The sequence below is a fragment of the Mesitornis unicolor genome, unplaced genomic scaffold (genome assembly GCF_000695765.1).
Source record: "Mesitornis unicolor isolate BGI_N332 unplaced genomic scaffold, ASM69576v1 scaffold38794, whole genome shotgun sequence".
NCBI classification, from domain to species: Eukaryota; Metazoa; Chordata; class Aves; order Mesitornithiformes; family Mesitornithidae; genus Mesitornis; species Mesitornis unicolor.
The window spans coordinates 3,098-29,309 of record NW_010182829.1 but is presented as its reverse complement, the minus strand read 5'-3'; the positions used below and the strand labels follow the sequence as shown (position 1 = coordinate 29,309).

At 33.7% G+C, this 26,212-nt stretch overlaps 1 protein-coding gene across 1 annotated transcript in view; it reads right to left on the bottom strand.

Moving 5' to 3' along the window:
- Positions 1–20,332, bottom strand: part of PFKP (phosphofructokinase, platelet) — a 37,165-nt gene extending 16,833 nt beyond the window's left edge. The window contains exons 1-12 of the mRNA XM_010183915.1: positions 20,261–20,332; positions 13,588–13,665; positions 11,059–11,248; positions 8,370–8,535; positions 7,586–7,630; positions 7,377–7,485; positions 6,848–6,943; positions 5,354–5,446; positions 4,857–4,982; positions 4,195–4,259; positions 3,419–3,488; positions 470–616 (exon numbers count right to left, since the gene is read on the bottom strand). Coding sequence (XP_010182217.1) covers positions 470–616; positions 3,419–3,488; positions 4,195–4,259; positions 4,857–4,982; positions 5,354–5,446; positions 6,848–6,943; positions 7,377–7,485; positions 7,586–7,630; positions 8,370–8,535; positions 11,059–11,248; positions 13,588–13,665; positions 20,261–20,332 — 1,257 coding nt within the window. The remainder of the gene's footprint in view (positions 1–469; positions 617–3,418; positions 3,489–4,194; positions 4,260–4,856; positions 4,983–5,353; positions 5,447–6,847; positions 6,944–7,376; positions 7,486–7,585; positions 7,631–8,369; positions 8,536–11,058; positions 11,249–13,587; positions 13,666–20,260) is intronic.
- Positions 20,333–26,212: the final 5,880 nt, after the last annotated feature.

Genomic DNA, 26,212 nt, shown 5'->3' with positions numbered 1-26,212 from the left:
AGTATACCAACTGATGCTTAAAATTTAAAAAAGGGGACCAGAAGAATCTAAGTCACCTCAGGAGAGAAGGACAAGTTTCTTCTCTCAACAAACACCACTGCAAAGTTTCTTATAGCAAAGGAACACAGACACAACAACTCATCACACAGATTCAGCAATTCTTCTGTTATTCTGCGGAAAACTTACTGTATGCTAAACACAGACCAAAATTTGAAGGCAGAATTCATCTGAACTTATTTTGTAGCTCTGCAGAATATGATTAGCAATACTTAAGATAAATAAATCTGTACTCTTGAGTATTTGAGAAATAGTTACAATTTGGTTTTTATATATCTTTATGAAATATAAGAATTTCCAGAATCAGTTCCCACAACAGTTATGACAGAACTTACCTTCTAAGAATATCAAGAAAGGTGGTGGTGTGGGATGGGGCACATACTACTATGCAATCCACATACATAATACTGACCTTCCCTCTAGAAAAACCTTCAAATCCATCAATGACAGCAAACATTTTATGGCCTTCAGTTATGCCAACTCTCACTGCAGCTCTCACTGCGGCATTCATTCCAGCTGCAGGGGCACCAACATTTAAAACCGCCACATTAAAATTAGTCTGCAAGAGAAAAATAATATTTAATAAGCACTTTAATTTCTACACCACAGTTAATTTGTCCATATATATTCCATACATATGCATTTGGTCCTCATTTATATTGCTTATCCATTGCACTATAGGAAAAACAACTACATCTAAATGGACATAAGCATTAGAGACTGAACAATACAAGTGGCAAAAATCACACAATTTAGCTACAAAACACTATTGAAAACTTCTGTCTTGTTACAATGCACTCAGCTCTAAAAATACAACAGTTTTCAAATTCAGAACTCCTTGTCCAACAGAATTACTACTTTATACTGAAATCAAATATCATTCAGATCATGGATTCTTTCTCAGAGGAAAAAACTTTAATACTTGCATTAAAAAGAAAAACATAACAGAAAAATTACTCATAAATGCACACCATAGGGGCAAACAAAGCAAGCGTGCTACTGCATGTAAGACACTAGTAAGCATCTCTGGATAAAATTTTAACTGCAAAGCATGAAATGCAGATCTTCCGTACATGAAGTACGCCTTGAAATGGAAGACTTATTTTCAGATAACTCTCCGGCCACTGTCGTTGATTTAAAAATGGTCAGCTTAATCAATAAATCAGCTCAATAAATCAATACAGTTTCACTGACATCAGTAAGTGTTGATTTACAACAGGTAAAAATATAATCAATTGCCAAAAAAAATTAAGAAGGCACTGCAATTCATTAATTTTCTTTTATTTTTACAGCTTTGAAATTAATACTGAGAGCAAAATATAAATAATGATTTAAAACTTTACACGCCTGACCTTTGGGAACGTTTAACCACTCTGTATAAATTTAGCAAACAGATTTTCAATGATAGCAAACTATGTGACCAAAATGCAAGAGAACTTGACAGCCTGTGTGTATACACTAAAATTCACCATGCTTTAGATCAGCTGGATGACCCTAAATTGTTTATAACTATTGACATGACAAAATTGTAACAATTTGGTACTGTGGAAGAGCTAGAATTTATTCGCTTTATCCTGGAACATGGGAATACAAAACAAAAACCCAGAACAGTTGTTAAGTAATGATCATAGCACCTCTTCCAATAGAAAAAAAAAAAAATAGTCAACAAGAAGACCAGAACAGATGTGGTTTCTTTCTTAGCCCTGGCACAATCAAAAGATTGCAGAACAATGCAAAGAAAACAGAAGCAGCAAAATATGTGTGCAGCAACACTGCTGAGCAGAGCACTCAGTAGGCTCTAGTGATCTGCTAAGCTTAGTCTTTTTCTCAATTCCTGCAATATGTGCATTTCATTTGCTTTTTAATTCCCATCCAATCCATTTTACTCAAGCACAGAGATTTGGCTAGTATGGTCAAATGTAAGTAGTTAATAATTACAAGCGGCCTACATTTCCTTCTAATGTCATCCATCATCAAAAAGGTATGGCAAAACCATTTTAAAACAAAATGCAAAAGCCCAATGCTTAACAGTACTAAATTTGCATTGGTATAAAAAACAAACAAACACACACAGACCTCTGATCTGCCAAAGCAGATGTTGAATATTTAAAAAAAAATAATTCTGAATTCTTTGATCTCTTGAAGATCAAACTTAGGTCCTTATGTAATTTTTTTAAAATTGCCATTTTGGCAGGTGTATTTGTAATAACTTTGGACTACATACTTACTTTAACTTATGTTTACGCAAAATTTAAAGTGTAATATAGATTAGGATTATTTCATTATAGTCTCCTTGAAAGCTTCTACTATGACTTTTAATTTGTAATACACCATTTTCCTTTACTGTGTGATGTTTTCCGTGACATATTACACTGTAATTTTTGCCAACTAAAATGGCTAGTTGTGATTATGCTACTTGGTATCCACAGAATTTCAGATTCACAGACGTCAGGCAAATTAACTTTTCCTATTTTCAGTGCAATTTTTCCTCCGTAATAATACTGAAAAATATTATCTAATCATTAATCAGATATTTAACTGGAATTAAAAAAAACAACAGTAACACAATCATGCAAATAAGGTAACAAATCCTCACAAACCACAATTAAAAAGTGAATTAACCAGTGAGGTTATTTAGTCACCAACTATGGACAAAACCAGAATTATTGAGTAAACTATTATTAAACTAAATAATCCTGTCTGAAATTTGTTTGTCCACAACATTTAGTGCCTGCTTCCTAATAAATGCAGACTTCCTCTTATACACAACTTACAAACAACAAAGAATGCCCACTGCTGTATTATTCAATGACGTATTAAATCAAGTAAACGTGATGCATTTGTCTTCACTATTTTATACTATGAGTTTCTGGACTTACCCTTGTTCCTGAGAGGCTTTGCCCTTCAAAAGGAAGGGGCTTTGCCGTTCTTTGATATTGAATCTTCCTTCATTATCCTAAGATTTTTAGACTCTTAGTCATGATTACATCACCTTTCCTTTCTCCATGTTAAGGAACAGGGAGTGCAACAGTAAGTACTAGGACCAGACACTACAGCAATTGGGACCAAACGCTACAGCAACTGGGAACAGACATATTTAAGACAGAAAGAAACTGTCTACCAGGAAATTTTCTAGTTAGAACAGTATTTCACTTTAAAAAAATGTTAGCTATTAGAATAAAGTTGTGTGTTACAAGCATCTTTCTGCCATTTTATTATTTAACTAATTTTATAACATAACTTATGGCATAGGTTTGAAGAGAGTATTAAGGCAGGATGAGGGGGAGAGAAGAAGAAAAATACTCTCTGTTAAGACACCTCAAAAGCAGACATGCATTGCTCACTCCAAAAAACCACTTACCTTTGGAAGTTCGGCATCTGGTTTTTTGTGTGACAGTAATTTGTAGGTGTTAAGGTTGTTTTCAAAGCTCCTAAATAAATAAGTAATAAAGATACAGTAAATAACATAGTAAATTTTTCAACTGATAGTTATTCTAAAGAAACGATTCCTTCAGAAACTTTTAAAAACAGGTATGTAATGTCTAGACCAAAGTTATTACAAATGCAAAACACAATAAAAACTGGAAACGAAAGAACACTGGAAAACAGTCAATCCTGTAAGATAATAGTGAGAAAATACAAAATAACTATGTAGCTGGCAAGTGAGTTTTACAGACTGGAGATAAAGCACTTTATTATCAAATTACTTGAAACAGAAAACACTGATGACACATTAGAGTGCAGAATGTCTCCCTCCAACATAACTATTGGAAAATTACCAGCTACTTACAAACAAGCTCACAGGATTGGCCTCAAAATCTTGAATAAACAAACATATGGTTGCTACCAATCAGCTCATAACACAGCAGCTCTTCTCTCTGTGACTAGTTATCCTAGAATCAGTCACTAGCCTGATACGGTACTGAACTAATTTTCTTTGTCTTGCATGTTTTGATGCAGGTAGGAATTTCAATTATTCGATTTAAGCAACTCTTGTTCTGTTGTCTCCATTATTTTTAAATACATAAAACCATATGGATATTAAAAATCTTAAAATAAAATGGCAAGTGTCAGCAGAAAAGCAAAGCCGTTCAGCTTTTCTAGTGCAAATAAACTGATACAAGTTATTAGCCATACCTTCCACGAAGCCTCACAGCCTCAACAAACCTTCCTTCATCCATGGCTTTCTGGACTTCTTGAGTCTTGAAAAAACAAGTTGATTACTCAGTGTGTTTAAAAAACACGAGAAGTTGATTATTTAATATATTCCAGTAAACAGACCATTTTGAAATAGCTTTCAAAAGTGAAAGAAGAAATATTGACATTTCATTAATTTATGAGCTACCTCTTATTATAGCATAAATTACAGTGGCCAGGAGAAGAACAAAGTAGAAGCAGCCACCTAAGGCCTTGCTGGGAAAAATAATAAAATAAAAAATCAATATATCTATTTTGCATTTTCTTTCTTCAGTTTAAGCTGAACAGTTTTAGTGCAGAGACCCAGCTATTGTGTATGATGTGTAAAGGGATGCAAGCATATGAAGAATATGTTGTAGTAACGAAAAGAGAAGATCCAAGATAAAATCTTAAAACAATTTAAAATTATATGTATTTCCTGTTTGTTGGTAGTTCACAAATAACAACACATAAAGAACACACATGAAGTTCATTATTCCCAAATATGGGAAATCAGTGCACACATTCTCATCAGTGTTTTAGTGACAACAGACAATTATTGTACACAGCAGTCTGTTGTAGTAAATGAATAACTGTAAGTTGGATTTTTGCCAGAAACTCACCATCTGCACACATTCCATCAGAGGCAGACGGACAGCCTGGTTTCCAGAGAGGGACACAACACAGGCAGGGGTAGCTGGAGTAGCTTCTAAAAGGGCAAGCACAGCTTCCACACCCATACGACTTGCCTGAAAATAGATAATGTTAGCATGTTCAAGCTAGTACTTGAAAGTAAAAGGCTTCCAGACACAGAAATGGTCATGATTTCTCTGTAAATCAAGTTGAAACCAATTATTCCTTGGCAGGTGAAAATGTCGCACTGTTTAATACCCTTAAGTATGGAAGATTGTTCTTCAAGCTTTGCTTTTTTAATCCTAATAATAATTCTTTTACACAAAGTGCTTCACCATTCTGAATCTGAGCTATTCAGACAGTTAATTTGAGACAATAATTTAATTTGTTAAGTCAATCAGGTGAAGAAATACCCCACTCCCAAACAAATAATCAAAATGCAGTTGTACCACGTGGTGCCATGAGTAATTATTTTAGGTTCACTCACCAAAATTCTGTCAAAAGCTGAAGGGGTTCCACCTCTTTGCACATGACCCAAGATAGTTACACGAGTGTCAAAACCGAGCCGCTGAACCACAAGCTGCACAGAATTTTAAAATATAGGAATTTTATTATCATTATTTTATATACTCATGTGTTTGCATTATTCTGCTTTGCATGCTATTGGAATAATAAAATTCTACATGTACTATACATTTGTATGTCAACAGTAATGAAAATACTACAAAGTTAAGCCAGTTTTTAGTTTATTCCTAACCTAGAATTATCTACAGGTTCCTAATCTAAAGGAACATTTTATTAAATGACAGCAAAACAATGGCTTAGATTGCAATGCTTTAACTGCAGTTATAATGGTATCATTATGCACAGTCCTCAGACTTACAAGAACAGGTCTAAACATTATCACTAGAATACTTGAAAAAAGTTTAATTGGAGTGTTTTATTCACTCCCTGCTTCATCTATGTGCAAGACTACACATCCCAAAAGCTTCTGAGTAAAACTTCAGTGAAGATGACTTTTAACTTTAACTGACAAAGCTTCTAAAACTTGCAGTAAAAATAAAAAACTATTTCATTCAGTCAGACTTTCTTTCAATTTCTTCTGCTACATATAAAATCAAAAGTCACAGAAAAACATGCTTTATTAATACATATTCAGTGAGTATGTAAGGAATAAGTAATGGATACTATAAAGCAGAAAAATATTTTAGAAATCACTTACAAATTCTTCAAACCCTCAAGTTGTCAATTTACAGTTTTTAAAGGTTTTAACTGGCTGGAATTTGTAGTAAGTCATGTTTCTTCCATAAATGGTTAATAGCTATCTGCTGTATGTACACTTAACGCCACTTAGTGCTAAATTTTACTTTGCTAGAACAGCAATTCTGAATTAAGAGTCAAAGATTACTCTCAAACTGACAACTATGGAAACCAAAACTTCGTAATTACAGGACAGAGAAGGCCCATGTAACGACAAAGTGTCATAGCTCATTCCTGCCAATGACTATTTTTCAACTTCTTTTCCAAGAAAAGCAGAGTAATGTCAACTCAAAAGTTATTCTTAATTTTAGTCACCAACAAAATTCTTGGCAAACCAACCATTTAGAGAAAAGTAACAAGACTTTGTCCAAATTAGACAGTATTACTTCACTGTGAGACAGACTATTATTAAAATTTTACAAGAAAGATAAAGTAAAATAGGATTATAATTACTGATTTGAGCTGATTTCCGTCTCTTTATCAACTAAGGCACCCATGAAGTATGTGTTTTGGACTGTTGTCTTATTTTAGCCACTAAATTAATTCTGCCTTAAGTGGACTATGGATTCAGATAATAAAGTAAAAATATAAAATACAACCAGCAAACTGTTTGATAAGCTACTTAACAGGAGCAGATTTACTTTAAGAAATGTTATTGTTAGTAACAAATCTCATCTTAAGAACAAAGCAGAACGTGCATCGTAAGTACGTTAACACTTACATCCTTAACCTTCTCTGACGTTATAGGTTGGTTGTGGCAATCAATAGCTCCTTCAGCTACAATAATAATATTCAGCCTTTTCTTCCGTGCACGATTCTGTAATAAAAATAAAAGCACATCCATATAATTAAAAAAACCCTGAATTAAATTTACAGCACCACTTTATAATCAATTGCTATACATTAAGCTGCTAAGATTTGATGACATATTTCTTATGCTTCCAGTGTTTCTTACACATTTTATCTTTATGTACGTCTTTTCATCGATGAAGTGAAATGTCTTATATCAAATTAATGAGGAAAGGTACACACATTGTTTACATAGGATTAGTTTTGTGCAATCCCTAGAGTAAGTCACATAATAATTCAAAACAATTGCACAATGCTGGAAAATGACTGTTTAAGATCAAATAGCACTATCTGTGACATGCGAAGCAAAGACTTGCTGAAAGCCTCAATTACATTTTTAAATCATTGTTTTCAAACACCTACAGAGACATCAGGAAATCCCAAACATAGTAATAGATTACCTCTGAAAGCTTAACACACATTGAATCTTCCCAGCCTTCTTCTGGTGGGTATTCAGGAATAAACACCCAATCTGCACCACAGGCCAAGGCACTAACAAGAGCTAGATACCTAATAAACATACGAAATTATTAGACATTCATGGTTCAGGTTTCTTGATCTCTCATAATTATATCTGTATGAGACACAAACTGCTGAAGACAATACATACCCACAGTGTCTTCCCATAACCTCCAAAACAAATGTCCTCTGATGGCTGTAAAAATAAGAAAACAAATAAACCGCAGTACTGCAACTCAAAAATCCAGTCTAAATTATTGAAATCAGAACCTGCTATCAGGAAATAGCATGTGTTTACCATGCTTACCAAACACAAATTCATTAGCAAAACAGAAGGCCATATTAAACAATGTATTTAAAATTACATATCGTTCAATACATAATTAATTTTCAGTGCTACTTTCTTCTAAAACACATAAGGGCAGTTAGGAGAGAAGAGGTGAACATTTACTAGAAATGTAAATGATGCAGATCCATAGTTAAGAATTGTAATTATATAGCTATATTAAAAAATAAAGTAATTCCTTAAATTTTACCTAGGGACAGCTCATATACAAACATACTACTTTGTACTATTCAAGATATGTCTTGTCTGGATCTTCTCTAAAACACCATGTTTGGGAAAGACTAAAAACATATTAAAAAAACAAACTCTGCTCCTAATACTGACATAGCCTCTACAATCAGATGCTTGAAGTGCTGCCATGATAGTAATGAGAGAAAACTTACTTAGAAAATAAGAAACTGAAACACTTGAAAGATGCAGCCAAAAAGAGCTTTTATTTCCACTCTAGAAATATTACAAATACCAGTTACCTAACCTCTATTTAAAATTAACTTATATCCTCCACTACTGCATAGCAATAGGAAACTTAAGACTTGAGGCATAAATAACTGTGTATTTGTTATAGTTTTCTATAATATGCATAATTTACCTTTGAGCAGTCGTCATGATGGCATCCACAACTTCAATGATTCTGTGCAAGGCTGAGTCTGTACCTATGGTCATATCTGTACCACAGAAGTCATTGTCTATGGATCCAACCATTCCCACAATGTTAAGGTAAGCATATTTCTTAACAGCCTCTTCATCAATCTTTCCTATAAAGAAGTATTCAGAGAAAAAGCTGTAAGACTTTTTAAAAAAAATTTTAGACATATTGCTTGGATGCTCTACTTTTGTAAATGAAACATATCCAAACACTAAATTACAATTAGATATTTTAGGTAAGAAGGTTAGTCAAAACTACAAACAAAAGCCAAGAACCAAACAAAAGAATCCTGCATAGAACTCCTTACAGTAAGGAAGGAAACAAGAGCTTTTCAGTCCATTTCAAAGTGTAAATATTTTATCAAGTTTTGTAACCAACCTCAAAATCAATGGTTTGGACCTCAACAATAGCAGTCAAATTGTAGTCTCAGTGAATGACATGCAATGAAGAAGTAAAGGAATGCAAACTGAGGCATTATTATTATGGGCATACATAAACAATCAAAAACCAGCATTAAACTTTTGAAGACTTCTCTTTTGCAACACTGAAAGGCTCTGATTTCATGATTAATAAGCAAACAGAATAGAAAAGCTCCTATTTTCAGTTTTAGTCTGTGTCTCCCAAAACACCAGTGAAAATGCTGAATCATCCAAGAGTTTAAGGGGTCTCAAGGATGAAATACCTTAGCTGCTTAAGTGCTTAAAAACTACCTTAGTATCTGTGGATGAGATGGCAGTAAATACAATGCCGGATTTTTAATAAGGGATTCAAGAACTATGTATCAGTGTGTTTAATGTCTATACTAGAGAAAACAGTAGAAACCATAATGATAAATATCTCTAATGTCCATAAAGATAAATACAGCATTCTGAAGAAGAATCAAAATGTTTTCTATGAATGTATACCATGCACTACAAACCTTTACTAGAGTTCCAAAGGCAACTTAATAATCACATGAATAAGGGACATCTGGTTGACATATTCTAGTTAGATTTCCAAAAAGCCATTGAGAAGGTCTTTCCCCAAAGGATTTTTGAGGAAACTAAGCAGCCACAGCATAAGAGAGAAGGCTTTTGCATAGAATAAATAACATGAAACAGAGAGTAAAAAATACGAAACAGAGGGCAGTAGTAAATGCAAGTTCTTGTATCTGAAGAACGTAACCAATGGAGTTCTACAGCAATCTGCACTGTTCAACTTACTCAGCAATAGCCTAGAAAAGGGAATGAGCAGTAAGGTGCCAAAGTTTACTGATCAATCTGAATTATTTGGGTTCTAAAGGTGTGGGGTGTCTGAGAAGAAATGAAGCAAGTCACAGTGAGCAGTATAGTATCAAATGGAATTCATCGCAGAGAAATGTAAACTAACATACATGAAAAAATGTACCCTAACATCACAAACAAAATAATGCTATTTTCAGCATAATAATATAATAATGCTGTTTTCATTAATAAATCAGCTTCAATGCTTAATAGCAGTCAAAAAAAATCAAAATATTAGAAAATATTAGGAAAAGAGTAGAGAACAAAACAAAGATCATTATACTACTGCGTAGATCCATGGTTTGCCCTCATCTTGAATACTGGGTGCAGTTGTGGTCCTCCCCACCTCAAAAAGGACATGGTAGAACTGGAAAAGGTTCAGAGAAGGGCAACAAAGATGATCAAAGGTACAGAACTTACATATAAGGAACAACTAAGTAAACTAGGACTCTTCCATCTAGAAAAAGAGATGATGAAGGGAAAATAAGACAGTTGTAAAATCTTGAGCGGTATGCAGAGAGGAAGCAGGATTGATCATTCACTGTTTGCTCTAACACAAAAATGATAGAGCTTCAAATAAAACTAGAAGCCAACAGGATCAAAATAAACAGAAGGAGAAGATTCTTCATAATCTTCATCATTCAGTGAAGCTGTAGAACTCCTTGCTACACAGTGTTTTCAGCAAAAATGTGTATGCTTTCAAGGGGACTGTACACCTCCATGGAAGAGAAATTCATTAAGGATTGCTAACAGCATCTGTTAGGGAAGTCCTGAAGACAGAAGTGGATGGAACCTATCAAAGTATTACATATTATGAAGAACATAAAGCATTAAACATGCCATTATTTAGGCTTATACTGTTCTTTTACTCTTCCCTATACCTTCTCTTGAATGCTATCAGACAACTACAGGGCTGGATGCTTTGGCATCACTTTTGGTAACAGCCACTTCATGTGCTGATCTTAATCAAATAGTGAGATATATGCAGAAAAGCTTCATAAATTTAGTACCAACCAAGTGTGTAACTTGTAGGAAAGGAATTACCATCTCAGTTTGGATTTGAGGGCAAAGGGCTTTTCGAGCAGAAGGTTCAACGTTCAGGCTCTGAAAATTATTCATAATGGGGGAAAAAAAGCCATACAGACTGTTGCCCAGTAACTTACTTGGCCTTTTTGAACCTTTATGGTACGTAAGTGAGGATGCATAGAAATAAAAAACAATTTATGAAGAATTGTGTAACTTCCTAGAATGTATGCATTTCATTCTTGAACTCAAATATCCTCTGAATACAGTTTGTGTATGTATAGTTAGGGTACATAACTTCCATGGAGATTAGACTAGAAGTCTAGAGGGTCTAAACACAAACTTACCTTTCTGTGCCAGTTCTTCCAGAAGTCCACTCCACTCTTCACGGAACAGATTGGCACCAGTTAAGCTACCATCTCCGCCAATCACACAAAGATTAGTGATCCCTCTCTGAACCAAGTTGTAGGCGGCCTGCAGGCGGCCCTCCCGGGTACGAAAGGATTTGCAGCGTGCACTACCAATAACTGTACCTCCCTAGAAAAAAAAATAGTATAACAGTTTTAATTTATAATCCAGTAATTTACTGGATTTTTTAAAAATGGATTAATGATGAATGGTTATTTTGTAGTGTAATCTACATCTTTAATTTTACAGTGCGTAAAAAGTAATGAAAATCAAATAATTACCAGACCTGCAGGAAACTGTGTTCTCAAGAGCAGATACATGCACCAGGAAAAAGGGAAAAGCACTCAAAAATGCCTGATAAAAAGCTATTCTTGAAGGAAAATGTTAAAATAATTTTGGATTAATTCCAGTAGCATTTCAATTAATTATCTAATTGTTACTTACATGTAATAACAAAAGTGATACGATACTAAGTAGTCAAGGATTTAGATTAATTTGCTTCAAAGTGTGAAATTTTTCCCTCCAACATCTTGAAATACATAAACAGTACCAGAAAAGATATAACCCTAAAGCTCAAAAATAGCATTTACTGTCATCACATAGAATTAGGGCAAGAACTGCATCCACATTTAGTGACTTTTAGATCAGACTAATGTTAAATTTTCTGTTTTATTAATGTATCTGTTGTGTTTATTAATATGATTTAAAGAGCATCCTCCAAAAATTGAAGTAGTAAGTATCAAAAAGGACTGAAGCACCATGTCACTAAAAATTGCTGGGCATCTTGCTGAAAACAAGTTATTTACACATCTTCTGTGTTTATGTTGTTTGGTCACTCAAGGAAATCATAAATTTTGCCTTATTTATTGTCACAGTAAAAAGTAAAATTAATTAAGACCGCAATTCTATTTTTCCTGTAAACAAATCTTCACAAACTTTTGCACAAACATTTCCATAACTTTAACTTTTAATAAATTAGTCATGTCAATCTAAATTTGAGCTTCCAATCTGTAGAGGCTGTACTGATATGATCTCCCCTATCTATAGGTGTTTCAGCTCTCAAGTCAGTCCTAGGCACTATTTTACTGTCTATTTTGCAATACACAACAAGTGCTAGTGGAAGAAAAAAATATGTGCAATAGAAGCAGTTCAGCTTTCTCCACAGACAAAAAAATAGAGGTGTACACATGGAGTTGTTCTAAAAGTAACAATCAGGACTAAAAAAATGTATATGAACTAGGTATTTTCACACCTGAAAAACATAGCTGGAAGCTGAAAAGAAAGTATGTATTTTAAACATTGAACTGCAACTTGTTCTGATTAAACAGAAATAAAGGCTGGGCAAAAATCTTTTATATCAGAACAACTAAGCACATTCTTTAAGATGCATCCTCAGCTTCACTGTTGGTCTGTTGAATTAGCAATCAAGACCAGAAAGGTGTTTTTCTTACAGTATGTATGCTATATAAATGTCTAGGATGCCTACACCCTGCTCCAGCCTATGCTTTTGTGTGGCTTGGCTATGACATCTCAATTTTCTCTAAATCATAAGACGCATCTGGATAATGCTTTTAGTCATATGGTTTAGTGTTAGGTAGCCCTGTGAGGAGCAGGGAGCTACACTCAATGATCCTTATGGGTCTCTTCCAACTTGAGATATTCTATGATTCTATGACTACAAATTCTACAAGATAGGGGATTAAAAATAACCAAATACATGTGGACAAAATATCTGAGTATTCCAAGGTATTTCTTTCTTTGTTTTTGTTGTTTGCTTTTTTTTTTTAAAACCCATCTATTTTTCTCTCTGCTAACTGCTTTATTATATTTGCTTTACAGAAAGCTTCAAAGAAATCCATGCTTCACCTGGAGGGAATTTTCAGAGTTTTGCAAACAGTAAGGCCTCTTCATCAGACATAGCATCTGTTCTGGAAGAGGCAGCATTACCGTGCTGAGGAAAAGCATAAGGAGATCCAAATGGTCACCTTGCAGAACGTTGTAATAGAAATGTACAAAGTCACTAGCATTATCTGAGCTCTGGAGGACTGTACTCTAATTACATCCATTACTATAATTCTAAATCCACTTACACAGGAAGCCAACAGGGTTTCATAAAACACTTGCCTTACAAAACACAGCTGTTTCATATTTTGGCACTGTAATGTGTTTTTTTAATTAAATATAGGCTTGTCAATATGGCTTTAGGAGGCTAATGACAAGCACTGTTGAAAATCTAGGACAAAAGTTTTCAAGATTATTTCTGTACACCAAATACAAGACCACATAGAGATCTTTAGGAAGTGTCAAACACCCATACTGTAGAAATCAGGATCTACTAAAAGTGGTATGTGCTGGTCACTCAGTCGTCACAGAATTCGAATCATTAATTACAGCTGTTTGCCTGGATCTAGAATTTTGGTTCCCTGTTAAAAGGAGAGAGGGTTTGGATCCCATTCCCTAACACTTACCACTTGCAGGATACTTGAAACACTTTCCCATGAAACTTCTACAATATTATCACCTCCATCAACCATTCCCTGGTAACCCTGAAAGAGAAAAAGCATTTCAGAAGTCCAATTTGAAAAACTGCGTAACATTCCACTGTAGTAATACTCACCTCATATATATTAATGCAACTTTAAGTAATTAAAAACACTGAATGAAAAAATACTCAATTTAAATGAAACAGCGTTCAAGTAGGTATCACATTAGGAGGGCAAAAAGCCAAACAAACCCTCTTCCTAAAAGATCAGTGCCGAAAACAACTTCAAGATAAAGTAATACTTTAAACAGATTACACAGCCTACAAACTAGAATGGCAATGTATTTCTCCTTTCTTAGGAATAAATATTCAGTTATTTTTAAAACATTACAAAGATGAAGGAACTCTGAGAAGCATTATAAAATGTTCTTCCTAAAAACCTAATCTCAGCCTGAGGTCATAACCTTAGAAAAAAATGTACCTTTGTAATACTTTATACACTTTTCCCCCCAAGGTAGGTATAAGCAAAACAAAATAAAGAGCAACAACCAAAACTTTTTCATAAAGGAAGAAATCAGGTCACATAATCCTTATTCTTTTTTGGAGGCAGTTACACAACAAATAGAAGAAATTTAGTAGAAAAATACAATTATTAGTGATGCATTTAAGAAATCCTTAACACCTTAACTCAAATGGTCTTCAGAAATCAATACATGCTGTAATATGGAAAGAACCGTACTTAGCTGAAGGAAGGAAAACTATCTGGTAAGCAGCTGAAGGGTTTTGTTATTCCTGGCTTTGTTAATTCTGCATAAATACTAGCAGAAGGACAATGACACTACAGATTCTTTTCCATTAGGTGATATTGTGAACATCGATTTTTTTATTTTTACTTTTTAAAATTAAATACAGCAAATTCTAACTTGGAAAAACCTAACTGCTGCAGACACCAGAATAAAACTGGAGTTACCATTCAACTTTCTGACATTTACTGAAATCCAAAGGGAAAAAACCAGGCTAAGTCAAAGAAAACAAACAAAAAACCACTAAACAAAAATAAACATTACAATGTTTATGTATCCATTTTTAGATTATGTGTACATAGGGATAATCATGCAGAGAAACAATTCGTTAACCTTTTTTCTGTATGCAGTCCTTGCAAGACTGTACATACTTAGTTTTAGGGTTTGCAATAATAAATCAAGTGGAACTAGAAATAGAAGGAAGTTTGGAAGACAACAAAACTGACATAAACTGGAGACACTTACTTTGGAAGCATCCAGAGTATATGTATCCAGTAGGCAGCAACTTGGAAATGTACTAGGCCTACACTGGCTTAAAAAGCCATATATATTATATGAATACTGTATCATACTTGGGAGTCCCTCACTAGCATGATAGGGTAAGAATATAAAAATAACAAGACAGAATATAAAGATAACAAGTCAGTAAAAGTACAAGTTATCAAATTAAGCTTTCTAGGATTCTAGTACTGATTTGAAGGGGAAAGCATAAGTTTCTGCTCAGTGAGACTTGAGTAGCGAATTTACATGTAAGATGATCAAGTAACAGTAAAGAAACAGCTAGATGGAAAATAACCTGTCTCTTAATTTCTGTCATTCAACGGATCTTTTCAAAATTTTCTACACTATCCAAATAACTTTGATATGTATCTAATGTATACATATACTGTCTTGTATACTAATGTATACACATAATGATTTGAAGCTAAGAGATTATTCACATAATTCCTTCAAAATTAGAGCAAGTTAGAAAAGAAATAATGTTTAATCTATGCATCAACTTAAAAAAAGTATATATTTTCTTAGATAAAGTGCAAAGGTCTTCAGAGAGAAACTTGCAACCAAGTTTGATGAAGGCTAATAAATTGCAAAGGTAATCAATCATAGGTTTGGGGTTTTTTTTAAAGCAAAGAGCCTGATTCTCCTTATATCACTTACTAATGGGTTGAAAGCTTTTCCTGTTGGTGATCCTATTGACAACTAAAATAAAACACAAAGATTCTTAGGCAACAAATCCTAAAAGAATAGTGTGATGTTGCATCCTAACTCAGTTTGTAACACTGACTGTAGCAAGCTGCACTACAAGCTGATACAAATATATACAGTTCATCTATTTGATCCAATCATTCATCTTCTATTTTTACCTGAGAGAAAAAATTTAAAAAGTACATCCAACAAAGTATTATATAAAGTAAATATATACATATCATGAGACCCATGGATGAAATTTTCCTATTTACATTTTATTAACAAATCTAAAACACAGGGATAAACTACTATTTGAAACTGTAAGGACTGAAACACCTTATAACTAGGCTAAGGATGAGCAATGACCAATTCCTGCATCTTTAACGTAGAACGAACTCATGCATTCTGGTCAGGAGTACACATTGGTTCCATTTTCTCTGTGTAGACAAACAAGAACAGGGGCTGTATTAATTCCTTCCACTACTAGGTAAGGGCAGGGAGCTTTTGGAACAACCATTTAAACTGTTAGAATAGCTCTTGCCAAGTAGTGTATGTAAGCTAGCTCTGAACACCATAGCTAGAATTTTCATGCTGTTTTTCCATACCATTATGAGATACAAAAGCCATAGAATTAAAACAGCTTTCCATAAAAGCTATAGGGAAAAAAATATGACTAATTATAATTGAAGTACTAAAAATGACCATGATTTCCATTTATCATTTTGTTATTTAAGCACCGATGCTAACTTGGGGACTGGGCAATCCATTTTTAAAGTGGAACTAAACTTGAAATATTTTATCAAATAGTTCAACACTGTTACAATTGTCCACTTACTGAAAATTACTGGCAGATATGAATACAGACCTTAATAAAAAGAGGGGGGGAGCCTGTCAATTTACATTTTAAAAAAATCTTACTCAAGATTCTAAAAATAGCATTTGGGTACTAAGATACTGAAACTATGGGGCAAGAATGAAAAAAAAGTAAGCTGCCAAAAATACAGCAACACTATACCTGAAGATCAACCCCATTTTATGCTTACTCCTGCATTCACCCAAATCTGAATATTCAAAGATGAACAAGAGGAAATCTCTGTTGGTCATAAGTTCACAGGGTACATACATATACACTAACTCCTAGAGAAAGTGGCAGAGACAGCAAATTTTGCTTCTGGTCTTAAAGAACAAGCCATCTTCTGATATGTTACATGCGAGACATTTTGGGCCTTGACAGTTATTTAAGTTTACTTACTGAGCTTTTTTAGCTATTCCTCAACAACGCAAAATACTAGTATCACCGAGTGCACAAACCACCACATAAAGGACATGAAGTTTTCCTCACAGAAATCCGTGACTCCCGTACCATTGCATTTCCAATGCTGGTCTCTTGAGAAAAAGACTCTTAAGCAAGATGAAGAATCTAAAAGTTCCATAGCTTAGTAGTAAGAGCACGCATCCACTGGGAACTATGTGCTTCAATCCTGGAAAAAGGGCAGGTTATTTGTATAAATATTTAAGACCTCAGTTTATGAATTGCCATAAATGAGAGGCAACACTTTTTCTTCTTATACTTAATTTAAAAAACAAACAAACAAAAAACCCAAACAGAAACAACTTAAATCACTTCCGACTACTGAAAAAAAGTAACTTTTACATGTAGTTCCCTGTCTTAAGACTTTTTCAGCATGAGCGAAATAAGACCACAGGTATTCAAATTATGTTCCTCAAATCCACCCCAATATGAATAATGTGATACTAGTCAGTGAGGGTAACTATCGACTGTTTATATACTACAATTAAATACTAAAAGATGTTAAGATGAATAAAATATGAAAGTAGGGCAACTGTATAGTAAGCATTGTTTCCATGAATTACAAGCAAAATTTTTAAATGTGTTAATTTCAATGAATTAAGATACAAGGTCTTTATTTTATAGGTATAAATTATAGTTTTATATAAGCTATATAAATTATATATAAATATAATAATTTTTAGTTCTTAAATAAATTATTTTATAGTTTTAATTTTCACATGAGGTTTTCTCTTCATTTTGGGAACCAAGGTACGTCCATGAATTCCAATATCTGTTTATTTCTTTGGGCTTTGGTAAATTCAGCTTTAAAAAAAGCTAGAAAATTACTTGTATCTAGTTCATTGCTTATTTTTTTAACTTATCTCGGTAATCTCTCTCTCATTACAAAATGAAGCAAAATGGAGTTAGGAAACAACAGGAGTTATTGTTTTACTTAGAATATGCAGCTACTTTTGGCCACAGCTGTAGAAGACACATGATTTTGCAGTGCAAAGAAATTCTTATGACCGAGAAAGTAACAGGAAAATAAGAGTGCATGACAATTAAAGCAAAGTAGGGTTGAAAAGGCTGAGACTTTTAACTCCATTTTTGTCTCCAAATAAGAAAACATTTTTCACCTTTCGGATGTTACCACTTCAGGCTTTTTCTTCATTTTTTCCAAGCAACTTCAATATAAGTATCACTTCATCTTGACATGTGTGTCCAGTTACAGTGACTACTCAAAACATAGGCTAAAAATATACTATTCTCATTACTTAACACACTGAAGTCTGCATTTGATAAATTGTAATACAGAAAGACCTTATTAAAAGTATTAAATAAAATAACTCCAAGTATATACAAAAATACATCTCCTCTGTATACATCATGCAAAAGCTTATAATACAGAACATAAGCGACAAGTCTTACCCTAAGATTTTTACTTTCCACTACACTTGTCACCTGCATCTGTTTCCTTTTTCAAAATGCTGAAATTAAGTATCTGTTTTATTTCAAAGCTTGCAACACTATTTCTCTGAAATACTTATGTGCATTGTGAAAGAAAACTGACTTTGTATTTTAATTAACACATAGTCAGAAAGGAAAGAAGCTTAGCATTCAGTACTTTCTGAAACACAGAACGGAACTGACTAATCTACAAGCAAAGATCTATTTCAGGGCTATTTCCAATACTTACAGAGAAATGTGCACTCTTCTCCCAGACTACACTATTACAATGAAGACAGAATGACAATATATAATAGAAATTCAAAACTCCAAAATTGACTTGATTTTTACAATTGATTTTCTTTCAGAAGTATCTCTAACTTCACATTGGCAAACTAGCAATTAACAAAGGAACATGGTAATTTCAATAGTGCAATTTTGCTAAGTTCAGAAAAACAACAGGGATTTCTGATTTTGGAAACTTATCATTGAATACACCCTGCAATACAAAGCAGTTTTTAAAAGGTGACAAAAGCAAACATACCGTAAGATGAACTACAAAGACGGTAATTCTTGAGTTAAACATAATTTTAAAAAATCCAAGCTCTGGCTTTTAAAGACAGCCTAAAAAAACCTCCTTACTTGCGCAAAAGTATCTGTCCCATTTCAGCAAGTCTGCGAAGCAGCTGAACACTGAAGGAATTCTAGAGATTGGCCATGTAATTAGCACACACTAAGTATTCAGAGCTACTTGCTGTGGCACTGCAGCACAAAAGAATTTCGGAGTACAGTGGTCTCCTTATTTGCATTTCAATATACTTTACATCTCTTTAGTAAATGAACTATAAGAATAAGCAGACAAAGAAAGAAAATGGATAAACAGCTACTTTTTAAAGATAAATTGTGTATTTTGCACGTGCAAAACTAAAACTACTTTCCTAGCACTTATGAATTCTAGTGCTCCGTATTTATAAAAAACCTTAAAATTACATTTTGCTAGGAATATTGCCTACCAAGTTTTGCCCCATATCAAATGTTTATCATTATTTTTTATAATCTCAAACTTCTAAGGAGTTGTACGGGAATTCTACTGTGAACAAACCAACTTCTTGCTAAATATATTTACTGAATTGTTTAATCCACAAATTTTATAAAAACTGAAATTTTCCTTCAGGCAGAAATCTAACTATAACTTAGTCTTCCAGTAAGGCATACACAGGTAATAATACTTTGGCATTTACATTAAACATGAGTAATCAATTTTTCAAATCAAATAACTGTTACCGAAGTTAATAACCTTCAGGCACATGCACTCATAAGCTTCAACCACAAAATTCTGACGTCTTGACTCACTACTAATGGTACAGGTGTTTTGGTGGGGTCTTCTTTGATTGCTGGTTGGATCTTTTTCAGTTACAACTTTCTACCTATAAACCAGGAAAGATGGCACCAGCCTGACAGTACTCTTGATTCAAAACCAAGCTGTGTAATCTTTGAAATGAGGGTAATAGCACATATTTATCATACTCTAGGAAAATGGACTAAGGGAAAGTCAGAGGGTTGAGAATTAGTAGTTTAACTAGGCTTAAGAAAGTATTTATCAAGTACAACATTTAGGGCCAAACATCTAACAGGTACACAAATACATAGCTCACTGCTGGGTGACAATCACCTTCAGTTTTGTCAATGTTTTCAAGCTTCTGGTGGCACATGAAGAATTCCATATATTTAAAAAATTACTTTTAAATGAAATAGTTTTAGCATACATCTTGTGAAAAGTATTTTCAACAAAAATTAAAAATATGAGTTATGAAAGGTAATGACATTTAAAACATTTCTTAGTTTATGCTATTCACTCTCCATGAGGTTTCCACAAAATTCAAGTATAGTCAGAAGACAAATACAGAATGAATAAAAGAAAAACTAACCTCATAAACAAAATACACTTTGGCTTTTACATAGATTCCCATGCGTACTACAGCGCGCACAGCAGCATTCATACCTGAGAAGAAAAAGCAAAATCACATTGTTACAGGTTATCCAATATTTTTTGTATACTATAAATCTTCACTGTCTTAAAAAAAAAAATACTAATTCATTCCTACAGAAAATAGTCAGCATCTATTAAAACAGAAATTTGCTTAATCACAGTGCAATCAGCCCATGAAAATGAAGGGTGAAGAACTATTTGCTTTGTTACAATAATTATGTGGATGCCAGTATGTGTGTTAATCAGAGAATAAATTGCTGCTGATTGTAAAACAGTAACAGCTACTAAACCAGAAACAGAAAGCAAATTAATTTCACAATAATTAGTTTTCTATCTGAAATGTAAAACATTCAGTCAGTTAAAATTTAGCTTCTTCTATAGAAATTACATTTTAACAGTTTTTCTTCCTGAGCTTTCCAAAGTAACACAGGTGTCTATACAGTATTTTGTGGGGAGCACAGCCAAAGCCGAAATACTGAAAAAAGATAAAAGTAGCAGCAAGTTAACACAAGAAATGCTGCATGGACTCATCTGACGTAGATATGCCTAAATGCCACCTTGCTTCCCAGAACTGTAAGCTCACATTGGAACTCCCTGCTCACAGGCATTTGATAAATACTACTACTCTAAAATCTTCCATTTAAGTCCAATGGTCAACCACTAAACCTCCTGAGCAACAGTGACAGTTCCACTGCTCCCCCTACAGAGGTCAAATGGATTTCTGTTATAACCCATCCCTTCAGTTATTCCATTACCTTACTCATTATTCAGGAAGTTCCCAAAACTAATAAACTAATTGTTTCCATACCACTTAAACAGGCACAAGAGATTATGCAAAGCATGAGGACAGAAGTAGTTAGGCTACACTGAAATAAATAGCCTCGGCACAAAAATTGAAAAGGGATGCCAGAAATGTGACAATCTAAAATACTGGGCACCAATTCTCCAAATCTGTTGTACTTAATATCACAACAGCAAAGCAGTAGGTCAGCTCTGCTGTTTGACATAGGTGTTAAGTGTTTACCTATCTGGAGATATAAAAAGTCAATAACTAGATTATATAAACCCACAACACAGTAAGCCATAAAATCTATTCCTAAAATAACTGGGAAAATACTGAGCTATAAAAGTTTATCTGTCTGAATAAAGAATGAGACTGAGGTTTTCTCAAATATTTATTACTCAGGAACATACTAGAAAGTCCCTGAAGCTGCCCAATGCAAAACAAAAAATTAAGTTTGCCAAAATTAAAAGTTGCTATGTTGTTTGTATAGGTGTCACTTAGCCTTAAGATTAAAATAAGGAGTAACAGAGTTCTCACATCAATTCTGTATTAGAAAATGACAGAATTCTTTCAGCCAGAGTCAGCATTGTGGCAGAGCTGGAAAAAGTTCTCAAATGCCAAGACAGCTAAAAGCACAGCTTTGGACGATGAACTGGATGATGCCAAAGAAAAGCAAAGAATCTCATCTGACAAGCAGTAATTAAAACTTAGCAAGCAAAGTCTCAAATCAAAACTGTAGCATATCTTACACAGAGCAAAGTTATCTCCTCAGTGAAACAGTTTTCATAACAAAATGAACACTTTCACCCCATCCCCCTCTTCCATAGTGTCCCACGGAAGGTGGACACAAAGGCCTTTATAGAAGTTCTTCACAGCACTGCCGTTTTCCTCAGACACGGAAGACACAAGCACAAGTTACTCCTTTCAAAGAAGTTCACAGCTTGCCTCCTCTATTAATGCACAACATGTTGTGTAGGAGGTGGTTTTTTTGTTGTTGGTTGGTAGGGAGGGTTTTTTGGTAGCTTGAGGGTTTTTTGTTGGGTTTTTCTGTTTGTTTTATTTCAGGGGAGTATTGCCATTGTTTGTTTGAGTTGCTTTGTGGAAGGGTTTTTTTAGAGATAAGATCAACTTTTTACATTATTTATTTGGGTGCACAATTTCAGAAGAGCAGCTAAAAGGTTCATTTTCTGAAGGGAAAAAGTTCATCCACACCAGATGAGGACTACTTAAAAAAATGCCCTTCTAAGAACCTTCTGTTCTTGAAGTTCAACTTTGTCACTTCTCCTGTTTCGCATCTGAGAAGAAACATTAAGAGTGTTTCACATATCTAATATATGTTCCGTTGTAAAGACTCTGGTACAGCAGTTGCCTCTGTATTTCAAGTGTCTAATTAGAATAAAGAAAAAGCATCTGTGATCCAAACAGGCTAAAACAGAATAGTTTTGTGAGCAAAAATAAACACTTAATAAAATGGGAAGACATTAAGTGTAAACATTCACATGTCTACCAAAGCTACATACTTGGTTTTTATCTGTTTCTTGCTTGCATTTCTGCTTTACTGGTCATGTATCCTAGCTTTTTAACTTTAGCATGCACCTCTAAGTGTATTTTAAAGACAAGGAGTTACTCTGCTCTCATTACAAATTCCTCAGATGTGCCATACTTGTACAAATTAGCCTACAAATCTTGATTTGGCTTAACGTTCTAAAATACAGTAAAACATAAGCATTTATTTCTCAGAATGATAAATTAATACTTTCCATGTGAATATATTCATAATACAGCCGCATACTTTACTAATGAATATGTTCCAGTTGCCATGTGTCTTACAAGAAAAACTGGTAAAATTCATAATTTACCTGGTGTAAAAAAAGGGGAAAAGCCCAGAGGAAAAAAAAACCCCAAAAACCCAAAAACCCAAAACAACCCAAAAAAAACCAAAACAACAAAAAAACCCCCACAACAAACAAACACTCCAAATTACAGACAGAAAGCCTCTTCTCAGTACTTTTGTAAGTTTATGCAACATACATTTTATTATTATTTGTTGATTTACATTTGATCTCTTTATTCAGTAAATGGACTTGGGCATTTATTGACAAGCTCATGAAGTGACTTGCATTTCAGAAGGGCTGAGGACTGAAAGATGTTATAATTTGATATATACAAAATACAGTTAAAACATTGAAGCCTTAGACTTTTACTTGTTGGCTATCTAAATTTGAATACACTGCTTGCAGTGATTCAGATATGTAAATACAGAGATTTTAATGAAGTCTCTGTAGAACTTGTCTAAAAAATGTTGCTGTATTTGATTATTTGTAGAGTCTTACAATAGTATTTGTGAATTACCATAATAACTATGAAATGTAATTATATGCTTATTACTGAAAAAGATATTTACTGTGTTAACCACGGATTTAGTCCTGAATAATAAATATAGCCTGATAAACATATAGGATTATAATAGCTGCTTCAAAAGAAAGCCATGAGTAAAACCAGTATTTTTTTGTAATGTAAGAATTATGTAAAATCTTTCGAAATTACCACTTGCTTTTGCATTAAAGCCTTTGACAGAGGAAAGATTTATTTAGCTCTTTTGGACTCAGCAAAGATTAAGTAATCTACAAGTATTTACATGGCTTTACAAAATGTCTGAAATTAATTTAAGAGTTGATAATTTACTGTCCTTCTTGACAGTCTCTTCAATTGACTTCAAAAGCAGTAATTTTCATGGCAGGGTTACAAACAGTACTGCAGAAATCTTTACATTATTTTAAAGGCACTCCCTTTCCTTGAAAGAGTATTCCTCTCCCATGCCTACATCCTGTTCCACATACATATGTACCACTACAACAGAGGAGTGTGAGTAAAATTAAAACACTGTTCTGTGTTTAAGCCAAATTTTCCTCACTTTAGTCAGCCAGGCAGGCCTTGAAATAAATAACTGTGATATCCTATAAAAGAAAAATCAGAACTATGCATCTTGGACAAGCATCAAGAAATATATAAGTGACACCAGTTTTAAAGATAAACATCGGCTTTAATGCATGTTTAATGACTTAATGCATATGTTTAAGCACTACCCTGAATAAAGATCCAGACTTAAAAGACTATAGAGCAAAATACAGAAATTAAGGAAAATGTCTAAACATTACCAAACAGAAAGACTTTATTCAATTATGTAAATGGATATATCATAAACCGATGTAAAACCCTATGCTCATCAAAATTAAAGATGAAAAGAAGCAGTCAAATACAAGAACTGAACAAATTATGAAAACAATTCGGGTTTGTTCCATTTATTTATTATATAACAGATTTTATTGCATATAATCAAAATAATTATTCCAGATACCTGAATACTACTATACATTTTTTCTAAACAGTAACATTGTATTAGATCTGAACATTCTACTGCACAAGTATGTGCAACAGCATAACATACATAGACTACATACATACCTACTCCTTCAAAATTTAAAAAAGAAGTCTTGAGACTAGTTTCTATATAAAATCCACTAATAACGGAAGCAGTTCTTCCACTGAAGTAGTTATACTTACCTATTAATAACTTCATTGCTTAATTTTACATACAAATTACATTTATATTATATATATGGACCCATATATACGTATTATATGTACCTGTCTATACACAAACACAGATACACACACTATTATTTGCAGGAAAAGGTGCCTTTTAGGGGCCTAGAATTCAAAAAATCCTTGTGACTGTCTTCAAATTATGTAACTGTTAACAAATAAACTCGAATTTGGAGAACATAAAAGGAGTGTGAGTTCTTTTGGTTTGGGGGTTTTTGTGTGTTTTTGCTGTTTTTTGTCAGGTTTTTAAATTTATTTTATTTGTTCAGTGGCAAAATTTCTTCTGTCACACTAGGACATTATACTACCTACTAGGACAAGATCAGTACATCTGTGCTACCAAATTAAGTATGTCTTGTGATGTTCCTTGGCAGCCTGTGATGTTCCAAGAGTAGAAGCATGCAGATCTTCCAAACCTCTGGAACCCAAGAGGCTATAGTGTCCTTTTAAGCTGTTTCTAAGCTCAGTATTTGCTGAAGGAGTGAAGTTTTTTATTTGTTCAGTGGCAAAATGTATTCTTCCAATGTAAGTTACCAGGACAAGAGCAGTATATCTATACTTCTATATTAAATATGCCTTGACGTGTCATGAAGCCTGTAATGCTTCAAACATAGAGATACATATATCTTCAGCAGTCATGATCTATGATATTCCAGACCATTACCAAGCAATCCAGAAGTCCCTTACTTATGATGTGTTCCACAATGCTAAAACTTTGAGTTTATCTCAAAAATAGTGTGTTATATTCAAAGCCAACAATCTTGAGCCAGTAAATTGGGCAATAGCTCAAAGTAGCGACAAACACATCACTCCCCAGCACTATACAATCGCCTTGTCAGAAGCCTTCAGATGACATTGTTCCTGCTGCTGAGCCATACCTATCACCATCCTAGAATAACCAGTCTGACTGGAGGTTGTACGAACATAAGTGACCTACGGCGTTCAAAATTGTCTGTGGCAGCCACTTGCAATCAGCGTAAAATACAACCAGTGAACTTCCTGACCTGAAGGAGACCACGGCCAGCGAAGACAGAAACACGACTGAAACCTCATTTATTAGTCCTCCTTTCTAAGCTGCAACCACTACAATTTACAAACAGTCCAGAAACTGAACTAACACTTAAATTTTGAGAATTAGTTATCAAAACATATTTGCCTCTCAAGGTACTTGTGATTATGGTGGAAAGTACTTGTTTTAGTTCACAATTTAACAGATAGCTAGCTGAAGCTATGGACTGCCAAGTTTAGTACTTACATACATCAAGTGTACAAAATACAAATCTTTTTTCCTGTTAAATAAATCACTAACAAGTTATTTAATTCCACCAAACGAAAGGCAATACCTGTGTTTAAAACACAGTAACTAAACCATAATAGCTCCCGCATCACATATAGGCATTCTATATTTTTTATATTCTACAAGTAGTAAAAAGTTCAAATTAAAAAAACGTGCAAGAAAATATCACAAATGTGGGGAAGTAATTTAAAACTTAACATGTT